Source organism: Anoplolepis gracilipes, chromosome 9 (genome assembly GCF_047496725.1).
Source record: "Anoplolepis gracilipes chromosome 9, ASM4749672v1, whole genome shotgun sequence".
Taxonomy (NCBI): Eukaryota; Metazoa; Arthropoda; class Insecta; order Hymenoptera; family Formicidae; genus Anoplolepis; species Anoplolepis gracilipes.
Window position 1 is genome coordinate 12,499,111 of NC_132978.1, and position 13,059 is coordinate 12,512,169.

A 13,059-nucleotide genomic window follows, 5' to 3' on the forward strand; every position below is an offset into this window, starting at 1 on the left:
CAATTGATATGCATTTCGATGCATCGCTAACGCATCCGTATCCGCCAACATACACCACTGCCATTACCACTTCAATCCATTTTAGTCGAATTCATTAATCGTTACAATATGCATTAGACCTCGTGCCGTGCAAGCGTTTTAAACGTTTTCGCATTAAATTTATTTCGGTATTAAATTTCATCCACGTGTCGTGAATATAAAAAGCCATTCCAATGCGTCGTTCACTGTAGATAGAACGTTTTACATTTACAAAGGGAACTGAATTGCTGATAAATATGTGAACAGTTTTTTTGCATGTAAGCTGACGCGTGTATAATTTAGATTTTAAAGAATTTTTGAAAGATACAAGACAACTTATTTTTTATCAATTTTTTTTTTATTACTTTTTATTCTTTATAAGAAATACGTAACAATATGTTGATTGTAAAGATTGTCGAAATACTTTATGTTCAAGCATTTTGTTAAATGACAGGATTTGAAAAATGGTACCATTCAGCTAATATGAAACTTACTCCAAGTATTTTCTTTTCCTTTGTCGGCGATTTCAAACGTAGGTGTTGACACATGAGTGTAATTATAATTTGTAGTTGTCATAAAGCTATAAATATTTTTCTTTCGAAGAAAATGTAGATTTATGTTACTTAAGTACTTATTGTTAGTTCGAAGGCCTTTACTTACTAGGGACATTCTATTCTTTAGTCATTTAACACCCTTGTTTACAACTGCGCTAAAAAATGGTAGGAAGAGAGAGAGAGAGAGAGAGAGAGAGAGAGAGAGAGAGAGAGAGAGAGAGAGAGAGAGAGAGAGAGAGAGAGAGAGAGAGATATCTTCCACATTCTATACCTGTTCGGGCATCTTTTTATTGTGGATAGTTTTATAACGCCTGAATGGATGCTAACGTATATTAGATCTCAAGCGTAAGAGAGTGTATCGTCGTCAATGCACGAACAAAGGCTGCGTTTAAGTGCATAAGATGATTACACTCGTTCACGCTCTACTTATTCGTATATTATATTGTTCAATACTTTATTATTTTACGCACTAGGATTCGATATGTTGAAATACGTGAGCTTGTACACGATATAAGTGATTTTTCATTACTATTTTTCTTCCTCTTCTTTTAATTTTATTACTTTATTTGAATCAACTAAGAATCATTTATTAAAGAAAAATTAATACTAACTTTGTCAAAAACATCTCTCTCTCTCTCTCTCTCTCTTTCTCTCTTCCTTTGAATTGACTTTATTGAGTCAGCCAAGGATTATTTATTAAAAAAAAATTTATACTAACTTTACCAAAAACATTTGTTATAAACTAAAATTAAGCTACGCCAAAAAATAACAAACGTACGTACCAATAAAAAATAAAATTTATTTGCATGTAGTAGCTTATATCGAAATATGAACGATAAAAAAAATTTAATTCGATTTTTAAGAAACGTATAAATCGTATAATCTAGTTTGTCGCGTGGCAATATTTTATTTTTACGACAATGTATCTGGAAACACTAAGCGCGTAATTTCCTAAGAATCAGCAATTCATACGAGCAATTTAACGATTAGAAATTCAACAATCTCATACGTAAGCCTTATCATTTCGCACAATCGCGCGCCGCGTATCATGATATCGTGCAGGTGCCGGACGTTATACATCGGATACGGTGGCATCCGTACCTCTTTAACAATGTCAACGGCAACGATACCGATGAACGTTGGAGAGGTAACAGTACGAACTAGCGGTACGTGGTATACGAGAACTCCCTGAGCGATGTGCAGGGTCGTGGTGGGAGTCGCGAGAGGGCACCCCGCGCCAGTTGACACGTCGTTGGCCGGGTCGCTCGCACCCGGCAAAAGTGTCGGCGTAGCGCGAACCGACAACGACCACCGTGTCGCTACGGCGGCCGCCGCCGTCGCCGTCGCCGTCGCCGTCGCTGTCGCCGTCACCTTTGCGTTCGCCTCTTTCGCCCGCATTGGTTAGTCGCTGCCGCTCGTGGTGTTTCGTGTCGTTCCGCGCGTCGTAGTCGCGATACACCGTCCGGCAACCGAGGACCGAGGCCGAGGAGAGGGGCACATCTACGATGTTGTCGCGGAGCCGAGGCGCAAGGAAGGGGAAGATGCTCCCCGGGGGAGCGCGAATCTGCGGTGTACGGTAGGGGAAGTCAGCTGAACGGCGGAATGGTGAGGGTTTGAGCGACGAGAAGGGCAACCGCGCTCCACGTCGACTGCGGCGAGCGATTCAGTTGCGAGTCGAGCCTCATCGTGTCGACTTGTATCATTACATACGTTCGTACGGTTGTTCGTGTAACGCGACTCGTTTTCTTTTTTTCTTTTTTTGTCGCCCGTCAAAGCGGATGTTACCCGTTGTCGCGGTGTGCCTCGACGACTTCTTCTTCTTTGTTATTTCGTCTCGCTCGTCAAGAGAGCGAGTGAGTGCTATTCGTTATCGAAAGTGCAGCCTCATGCATGGCTTCGTTCGCGAGTGATACCACTGTTTCGTTGCTGCGACGGATATAATAAGAGAGAGAGAGAGAGGAAAGAAAGTGCGACGAATTCCTCGGAATTAGTTTCGCCGATGAGCCCGAGAGTGTGGTAGAAAAAGTGGTGCTTTCGTCGAGTGTGCAACCGACGGCGCGAGCGAGGATCGACCGCAAAAGATGCTGACGTCCAGCGCGAATCAGTATCTCCGTCCTGAATACCTCACGCCGCTACCTACTACGGTTAGTCTTACCACTTTTCGTTTCTCTTCCTACGTCGCTATTTGCGAAATCTTCTATTCCCCTTTACGTCTCGAGTTAACGATTCGTCGAGACTCGTATCATTCAACGATGAAAGTCTTTGTATTTAACGACCGATATTTCTTATTGTTAGTATACATGATAGTTATACATTTTAAAATGCTGCAAAATTACAAGGTACTAAAAATGTTGTTTTTGTCACCTTGAGTATTTCGAAAAAAAAAAAAAAAATATATATATATATATATATATATATATGTATAATAAGCGTAGATTTTCCAGGAAATATTTATTTTGTATATCAGAGTGAAAAAAAGATTTTATATATATGTATATTTATATATAAAGTTTAGATATTAAAAATTATATCATCTACACACACACATACATATACGTCGATATAGATAATTTTATATAAAAATAAATAATTTAAGAAATTACAGATATAATATTAAGGCGAGAAAGAATTGATAATTTCATTGTCTTGTGTTTCACAAATATTGAATGTTGGGAAAATGATGTAATGATTACGAAATTAATTCTAGTCTGGTATAATCTTTTATATATATATATAGATATGTTGTGTATATAACGAATAATGTTATTAAATCCAACTGGAGACATATTTAAAATGTCGCCTATGAATAAGTTTCGTTTGAAAGTATCTTTCCCAGCGGCTCATTAACGTCGTCTGTCGTCGTTTCGTTAATCCCGACGGGAAACATGCGCGTCGCGTTTTATATTCCGGACTCCTGTAAACTATTTTGGGGACAGCGAGTGTTGGCAAAGTCTCGGCATGCGTCGCGCTGATTTACGCGCGTCATAAATCAAAACGCGATTTGGTAATACAATGCTGATTGTTACACGCGAGGGATGAGATGGAAAAGCAAGTGGAATAGAGAGTTCGATCGACTCTTGGATATCTGGTATAGTCAGCTGCATTAATAGTGGATATTTATATTTACACTTAGTAAATCAAATTTCTCTATTTCAAACATGTATTTATTTACATAATTAATTATATAAAGTTTAATTATTTCTTTATCTCTCGCAAAGAAAATAAAAAAATCGGTAATTTATATACGCCTTGTGAATGCAGACACGTAATATATAAATATAGCTTGTATGTACATACACATAATGGAACATTCACACATAGTAAAACATTCGACGATTCTTCAACACATTTGGAATCTTTCTATAAAACAGTTTGTTTTATTTTTCCACAACTCTGTTAATATTTTTAGAAAGCGGCATTTGTATAAAAAGTTCCGAAAGTAAAAAAAAAAAAAAAAAAAAAAAAGGATCCAAAGGATTTCGCTAGAAGTCACGTAATGCGACAAAAAGGAAGACGTCATGTCACGAGGGGCATAAATTAGTCGCGACAATCAAAAGCCGGCGGGTGGCATTAGCGGATTAAAATATTACGTTCGAACGTTCCCGTTAACTTTCACGAGCGCAATTAATATATAGCCTCGCGTTGCCGTAATGGCCTGTTGCAATTCACGGCATTAATATCTGTCGGCGTCGCGCCATTAGTACCGACCGGCCGTGAGCGGCGGATTAGTGTTGCATGATCGTTGCATTTTAATTACGGCGGAACATCTGTTCGGTGGACGTATCAGTCGACGAGAAATATCGCTTCTCTATACGTTAATTATACCGAGTGCATCATCGTGACCGCCTCCGAGTCGGAAGATGCGCGAAGGCGCCGATATTAAATTCCCGCACTTACACGTTAATGACGTCTGTATCGGCCAATTGCATATTGAGTATATCCTCCGATGCATCTCGTGCTTGCAAAAAAAAAAAAAGAAAAAAGAAAAAAAGAAAAAAAAAAACAAACAATCCGCGCGGATAATTATCAACGACGTTCTACGCTGACGCGTCGTATTTCAGATTCTTGAGAATTATATACGCACGCGCATTTGTATCTCTTTTGTATTAACCGGTGAACTTTTATCACGAAATAAAGAGATTATTTATAATTTCATAAGTATTAAATAAATTATTATACCGCATCGTATTTAATATAGGACGTAGGAATAATTCAGTTTCGACGTAGACAGATTGTATTAGACAAAATCTGAAAATATGGCGGGCCTAAAAATATTCTCGATAATCAAATCAAGCATACACTCTGGCGGATAAGTGTGTCCGACGCACCCTTTATTCACGTCACTTTTCATTCGGCGAGAGAGTGACGTGGCGTTATAGATTGCGGTTTGCGCGTCATTAATTGGACTTGCCTCCACCCAGACGCGACACGCGCCAAGTTTCGAGAATTGTCAGATTGAATATTGCAGCGCGTAACTATTGATAGAAAATCACTCTGAGATTTTATATTCGAAAGAACCTCGATTAGACTCGAAACCGATATATAGTTAATTAATATTAATATGATTATAACATTGTCCGTAATACGCAAAAAAGTTTTGTATATTAATAAATATTAATCTAAACTTATTTTATTCGATTTTTAAAAATTGTTTTGTTGAGAAATGTAAGTTTTTTTATTTTAATAACTAGTTCAGTTTTAAACGATAATGAGCTTGTAAATGCACATATATGATACATTTAATTTACACAGCGCATGTTGTTTTAAATAGAAATTGCAAAGATTGCACGCGATCCACATTTTTGTGTATAAAAAATTTCTACGTTCCATGGATATTGATGAATATTCAAAAGGAAATTTTTGTTCGATAATCCGATAGAAGACTAACAAAATGTAAAAGCTTTTTACTTTTTACCATTATTCAATATAAACATCTCGCCCCAAGAGACATTACGGAAATGAGACATAATAAATACGAGTTTGATTTAATATTTCTTGCATTCTGATTTCAGTTAGATGCAAAGAAAAGTCCACTCGCGCTGCTCGCCCAGACCTGCAGCCAGATAGGAGCAGATCCACCGTCCAACAAAACGCTGCTAAGTTCCTTGGACAAATCATCGAGTAACAGATCATCCAAGACCGCGGAGCAATCTCGCGAAAAGTCGTCGCCGACGGTGACAGTGTCGGTGACAGTGCCAACGCCAACGATCGAATCCACGAAAACCAGTTTCAAACCATACGAATCTTGCCTGGGACGCGAAAAGGCATCCAGCCCGGACGAGCCGCGATCGTCGTCGAGTCACTCGACTTCCGGTCGATCCCGAACACCTGGCAGCGGTGGCAAACGATGCCCTAGCAATCAGAGCGCCGCGTCAACGCGCGCAGTCACGCCGCAAGGTAGAAAAAGCGCGACGCCAAACGGCGAGGTCGCGCGGGACTCGCCAGCCTCGAGAAGTTCAGCGCCCTTGGTACCGTCGAGCACAGCGGAAGCTACTACGAGTCAACCAACAGTCAGTAGCCCCTCGTTACAAGCGAAGCCCGCCTACAGTCCCGCCGGCGTTCTCGCGATGACCGATCCATCCATCAAGGATCTGCCATTGGGCACGTTCAAGCCGGGCGTCAGTCTACCGGCTTCGACCGCCGCCTACTTGGGTTACAGTCCCAATCAATTACCCATCGACGTGATGGCAAGCTCGCTCATGTCTCAACATCACGCCGCCCTGAAGAACGGTCTCGTAGCCGCTAATCCTTATCTGAGCTACGCGCGACTGAAAACGACGGGTGGACCGGCGGACAGCCTGATGCCGATATGCCGCGATCCCTACTGCACCGGCTGCCAACTGAATTCGCACCTACTGTCGAGCTCCGTAGCGACCACCGCGGCCGTCGCCAGTATCGCCAATGGAAAATTGGCGTCGGTGGTGGCGGGCGGCGGCGCGACACCGGGTTCCTGTCCAGCCGGATGCGCCCAGTGCGATCACAAACCCGGCAGCGTCTCGCCTTATGGACCGCTCGGTGCGGCCGGCGCGGTTTACGCGCACGCGCAGCTCGCCGCGTTGGCCGCCGGCACGCAGCTACCCTACGTGTGTAACTGGATCGCGGGCGACACTGCGTACTGCGGCAAGAGATTCGCCACGTCGGAGGAATTGCTGCAGCATCTCAGGAGTCACACGAGCGTGTCGACGAGCGGCGCGACCGATCCCGCGAGCGCGGCCGCCGCCTTGTCCCTATTATCGCCTCCGGTCGGATTACCCCCGACCCATCCTCTATTCGCTAGGTCTTATCCCACGCCACCCTTGAGCCCGCTCGCCACCGCGCGTTATCACCCGTACGGAAAACCCTCGCCGCTGTTACCGCCGTCTTTGTCGTCGTTGGGCCTGCCGCTACCGCCACCACCGCCGCCGCATCCGCACGCGACCGCTGGACTACCGCCCTATTTCTCGCCGTACTCTATCTACGGACCACGTCTAGGAGCCGCCTCCGGATTGCATCAATGAGTTCTCGGCACTCAGTAACGAGCTACTCGTGAGCCAAACGCTTGCGAGGTGAGTTGACCGGCGAGCTGTGATTTCTCTACGACGTCGAGCACGTAAACGTAGAGTGTCACGTGTTCTTGATACGTGGGCGTGATGCTTCTTACGTATTTACGGAGTCTCGTTAACGGAAAGGGTCTGAAGTTATCGAGCGGATATCAAGGCGCGGTAGGATCTTTTTGGTTTTTTTCCATTACTCTCTGCGATGATCTGCGTCTTCCGCAAGTTATACGCTAAGCCTTTTTTTACCTTGTAATTGAAAATTCAGCATAGAATTTAAAAGATTGAATAACGTGTACACGCGAAACGACACCTTCTACTTGTTGTTAGGCGCAAATCGCTAGTGTTTCCATGTTGACGCAGCCGAGATTTTGATATAGCTATATTTCGTAGATAGGGTAAACTGTTTAACAATTATTAAGTTGAGAATATTAGAATTTTTAATAAATATTCACTTCAAAGTTTCACTTCACAACAATTGTTTTCTTTTAATAGAGAGTAAGTTGTTGTATCTCCAGTCTTTCGGGAGGTTAAAAAATTAAAATAAAATGGCTGCGTATCCCTACCTCAGCTCTCTTTACAGGAATAATAATCTATTTTTGTCAAAATTGCATTGCATTCGAACTGCATTCAGGATGATTAATTCTCGCTCAGCAACGTCCGAGTAATATATGACATGTAACGAGCAGCATTTTTGCTTGTATTTGTTTTCATTAATCACTTGACAAGAATCAAGATTAAATAAGGATTAAATATTTTTTTTAATTCTTTAAAAAATTTCTATAAAACTTGGCGTTCTTTGTAAAGATTGTAAAAACGTCTAATATAAATATTTTGTTTATAATTTGAACAAAAATTTTTATTTTACTTTAAATTGTTTGGTTATTTTTTTATGTTTATATTAGTTTTAATTTTATTAATTTTTATATTAGTTTTATTTTATTAATTTTACGAAACAAAAATTATTTTGAGATACTAGGATTAAGATATAAATAATAAGAGTTAAAATAAAAGAGTTTTTGAAATAGATTTTATAAAAATATCTATTTTTATAAGATTCATTTATTAAAAAGAATGCATGATATACACGCACATACATGGCTGCAATTTGAGACACGTTATTTATCTCTGACAGTTTTGACAATGCGATCACATCGCGTTTTAATATCAATATCTTTTGAGACTTTTACATTACTATTATTATTAGTATCACAATATTCAATACATAATTTATCCATGTATAAAGAAGACAAAGTTAAAAAGTGATTTCAATAATAGAAAAAAAACTCAATATCTAGAATAAGAATGATAACTAGAAGACACTTTTATTTTTCGTTATTGTACAAAATGTCTCGCGAATTTCGGACTATCTGATTAATTTCAGCTTTAAAAACTTGTCATTTAAAAATTATTATAACCTGAACATTTTGATATATATATATACATGTGTATTGTATATCAATATGTATATACATATTAATATGTATACATATGTATATATGACTAAAAATCTAGAAGATTGTAAATCACGATGGACATTGCATTGTCAAAGTTGTCAGAGATAAATGACAGTTCTCATATTGTAACTATGTATATGTATATGTGTGTATATATATCGCATATAAAATTTGTTTTTTTTTTATAGATTTCATAGAAATGGATATTTCTATAAAATATTGTATCTATTTGAAAAACTTTTCTTTAGATATGTATATATGTTATGTAGAATTTTTTATATTTATATTTGTATTGGTTTCGAAATAACAAAGCTACTGTACTTTCTGCTGTTACGGACGTTTTGCTGCTCAAGACTTAAATGTCCTTAGTGCATTATTTTGCTGAGAGCTATCAGCTGCTTTCGTCTGCTCCACGGCACTATCTCTCTCATTGTCAGACTCGTAATTTTCTTATATTTATTATTCTAGTTGACTCAACTAGAATCACAAGTACATATATTGCGATATATCGAGGCAAGCGAGTTTTGATTGTCTTAGAACTCGTGATTTCCATACCAAGTTGATCAGCATAGAGACAACATCCACAACGCGTGGAGAGAATCCAACTCGTTAATTTATGTCTAATTATAAACTTACAATTACGAACTATTAACCAGGTTCTTCAAGTATAAACGAACGAATCGCACATCAACTTTGAACAAAAATGATGAATTTATTATGAGGGAAGATTAAAACGCAATGTTCGTTGGCCAGGCTGTACTTTTGGATATGTGCAATTCAATACACATTGCTGTTAAATCAGTTAAACTCTTTTAGACAACTGGCAAGATTTTAACTTACGATTAAAAATTGCGGGACGCGCGAATAAATTTTATTGCTTCATCTATTCTCTGTCCATCTGCTGCGTCCAACGTATCTCTCAGTATCTGATGACGAGTGCCACACCAAACGTCGAAAAACCAATGTTTAACTGTGATTTTTGAGTGAGAAAGTTGAGAGAGCAAGAGAGAGAGAGAATGCGACGCGATGCGCTTCCACGAAAGAGATTATATGCGTGCGAATGTGTGCATGACTAGAATTTGTTAACGAACGCGCAATTACGGAGATTTTATTTCGAATGAAAGTAACCATAAATTGAATAGACAAATACTTTGTCGGACATTTATTTAACCACTTGACGATCAATATAAAGATTATTTACTACATGCTACATAAAACTATTGCAATGGTTTTATGTTGTTAAAAAAAAAGCTGGTTTTATGATAGCATTAAAAAAAAACAGTTGCTTTCGTTTACATTAAAAGAAGAATGATTTAAAATACATTCCGTGTGTTTCACGCATATTGAAATAATTTATATTCTTATTTGTGTTATTATTGCGAATAGTCAGTCTTTTCAAACTGAATTTGGATTTCAGTCGAAGTATCTACGATAGAATAAAACCGACATTGATCTTTTTATCACTTTATATCGCTTTTTATTTCTTAAACAAATGATTTCTGATATGAAACTAATATTTTATTTTTAACGAAACAATACAAACCAGTAATACTAATAATATCTTTGTTCTATTTCTTTACAAAAATGTAATTGATATAATTAATATTGATTAATGATTTCAGACATATATTTATATAATGTTATATAATTTTGAATTGAAAGAGTTAGGTACTTTTTTTTTGTGATTGACCTTTTTGTAAATATTTTAAAAATATTCCTATTTGCGCATAGAAACATTTAAATCTTACCGCAAATAAAGCAACAATAAATGCAATACTTTTCAACATTTTATTTGTTTGAAATTCATGTCAGAACTGTACAATTGATGCAACAATTTCTTTTCCATCACTTTCGACTGAAGCATTTTCCGTTTTTGCGGCTATGAAAAATAATTGATATATAATGTAATCACTATATATGTATCTATTTATAATATCCACATGTCCTACTTCCCTTGTAATTATTGTACATTTGTTTATAGGCGTATAACTTTAACAAATCTAATGAGATGGCAAATAGTTCGGATATACATATATACGTATATATAAATATATATAAATATATATCTGCGTCTATTTTTGCGTAACCAAAGTTTTAGTAACTATCGATATTACGTAGCGCATCGAACTTTGTGTGTACATGACATTATAAGATAAAGAACAGCAGGAATGGTGATTATTACACGAGATACTATAACTTGTAAATAGCTTTATTATAACGCAACGTTGTAGTTATGATCGAAAGACATTTACACAATTGTCGACGCAAATTGCTCACGATTCTAATTCTTACGTTGAACTTGTATATTCCTGGTTTTTAAATATGGTTAAAGCTTTGTATTTACTTGGCACGCGTGCGACAGTGTCACTATCTACGTCAACTCGTCGTTATTCTATCATTGTTACTCTATGTTAATCACAGTTTGATTCTTTTTAGAACCGAAATACAGCAAATCGTTTCTTAAAAAAAATTTTTGTCGTATTTATTATCATCATATTTATACATATATACCATCACCGCAACAAAACTTTTCGGATTAACTTAGAATTTTTAGTAGGATATAAAAAAAGTCTCAACTCTTTACACATTTTCTTTAATATATAATTAATATAATAATAAATGATCACTCACGATTTACGATATTTCTTTAATTGATACTATGTTTTTATGCATAAAATTTATTTCAAATGCTTTTTATATTAATTAAAGTATCGTTTAAAATTTTATATCGAATAAGTAAAATTGAAGATATATAAAATCGTTAATAAAAAAAATAATTAAATAATTAATTATTTATAATAATTAAATATGTAATAGACTATATATATTTGATGATATCTAAATTACAGTATATGTATAAATTAATGTTTCTATCATAAATATTAAACTTTATATGAGTAAATTAGTTTTCACGTATATAATTTTTTGAAATTTAAAAATCAATACATTAAAAAATATATTTTCGCGAAATTTAATTTATGAAACGTTTGTTTCATCATGTACAAAACATTCAACGACTATATATAAATTCGTCTAACGTTTAATCGACTACGTAAAATAACAATGTTCAGTTAAACGCTCCAGCGAGAATTACAAATTGTGGTCGTCATCGTTTCTGTCGTATTACGGCGAATCAATATTAGCACATTCGCGTTTTCAATGTAAACACGACCTTAATCATCGCGTTGTTGCTACATTGAAATAAATCATTTGCCGATATAACAGACTATCACGCTATAAAAGCATCGATTTCCCGATGACAATGGTCGACAACCACCATCACCGATAAGCTTAAATTATTTAAATTGATTCCTGACCAGATAACATTTATGTATCAACTTTATGAATCGCAAAATGCGCAACTATCATTATATATCGAATAAATACACACACACACACACACACACACACACACACACACACACACACACACACATATATATAAATATATATATTAACCTGAATTTCCATTCTTTCTATGAAAAAAAAAAAAAAAAACATGAAAAATGTAAACGATATTTCCGATTCACGTGTCGCACGTTATTATCGTTTTTCCACCGCATGTGACACGTTTTAATATCGTACGAATATAGATACGTGATAAAAAGCAAAACTGACGGTAATTTTACAAGTTGAATAATAAAACAAGAGATGCGCTCTTTTACTGCGGATAAAAGACATCGACGTTTGGAATAAAAAGCGGAAGCAGATGCACGAGAAGTCGAGCGGCATTGAACGGCGCTTTTGCACGTGGCGTGATCTCGCTCGCCCTTTGAGTGATTTATGGACAGACACTGCGACTCCATCTACTTGACCTATTCACCTCGTTAGAAAGGATAATATATTCATGAGTGGTCAACCTTTCAACCGCGCGCGTGAGCTTCTATCGATCTGGGGAACTATGAAACCGAACCACAAGGAAATAACATATTACGAAAAAATCTTTTCTTCAAATCGCGTTCCGATTCGTTGGAGCCGCTGACAATTTTTTCTTAGAAAGTACCGCGAAATATTTGTTTTATCTACATTTTTTTTTTATTATAGAAAATCTTTCACGAAAAGTTCCCTCACAAGAAAATTGATCTCACAAAGTTCAATAAATGTGGCTCTTTTAACGTATTAATTCTCACATATGTACATAATGTTTATTATTTCTCGTCGAATATATACCCGCGGTTATACTATAGCTATGTAACGTGCTGTTCTTGGCCATGACAAGAAAGTTGCACATCAAGTACCTAGTCAAGAGTCCTTTTCCGGCAATGTTTTGCATCAGGGAAGGCATCGATGGCGGTAAAAGAAAGCAGCGGCACTTACTAAAGAGTGCTTCAAACCGATTAGTTGGCGCCAGTGAATTCAATGGTTTCCGTTCGTTGGACGACAAACCGGTTTCCTCATGCCTTTTACACTATCTTTCATATGTATGTATGCACTATTGTTTTTATACGTAGTTATATTTAACTTGAATATATCATTATTCTTTATATTTATTGCTAA

General features: G+C 37.1%; 1 protein-coding gene across 1 annotated transcript; it reads left to right on the forward strand.

Moving 5' to 3' along the window:
• The first annotated feature begins 2,024 nt into the window (after positions 1 to 2,024).
• On the forward strand, positions 2,025 to 10,725 carry LOC140669301 (zinc finger protein Elbow). The gene is made up of 2 exons (XM_072899011.1): positions 2,025 to 2,716; positions 5,585 to 10,725. The coding sequence occupies exons 1-2, from the start codon at positions 2,654 to 2,656 to the stop codon at positions 7,067 to 7,069; spliced, it is 1,548 nt and encodes a 515-aa protein (XP_072755112.1). The 5' UTR covers positions 2,025 to 2,653; the 3' UTR covers positions 7,070 to 10,725.
• Positions 10,726 to 13,059: the final 2,334 nt, after the last annotated feature.

Coding starts and splice junctions, on each gene's coding strand:
- LOC140669301 (XM_072899011.1), top strand. CDS start 2,654: ATGCTGACGTCCAGCGCGAATCAGTATCTCCGTCCTGAATACCTCACG. Junction 2,717..5,584: donor TCACGCCGCTACCTACTACG/GTTAGTCTTACC, acceptor TTCTGATTTCAG/TTAGATGCAAAGAAAAGTCC.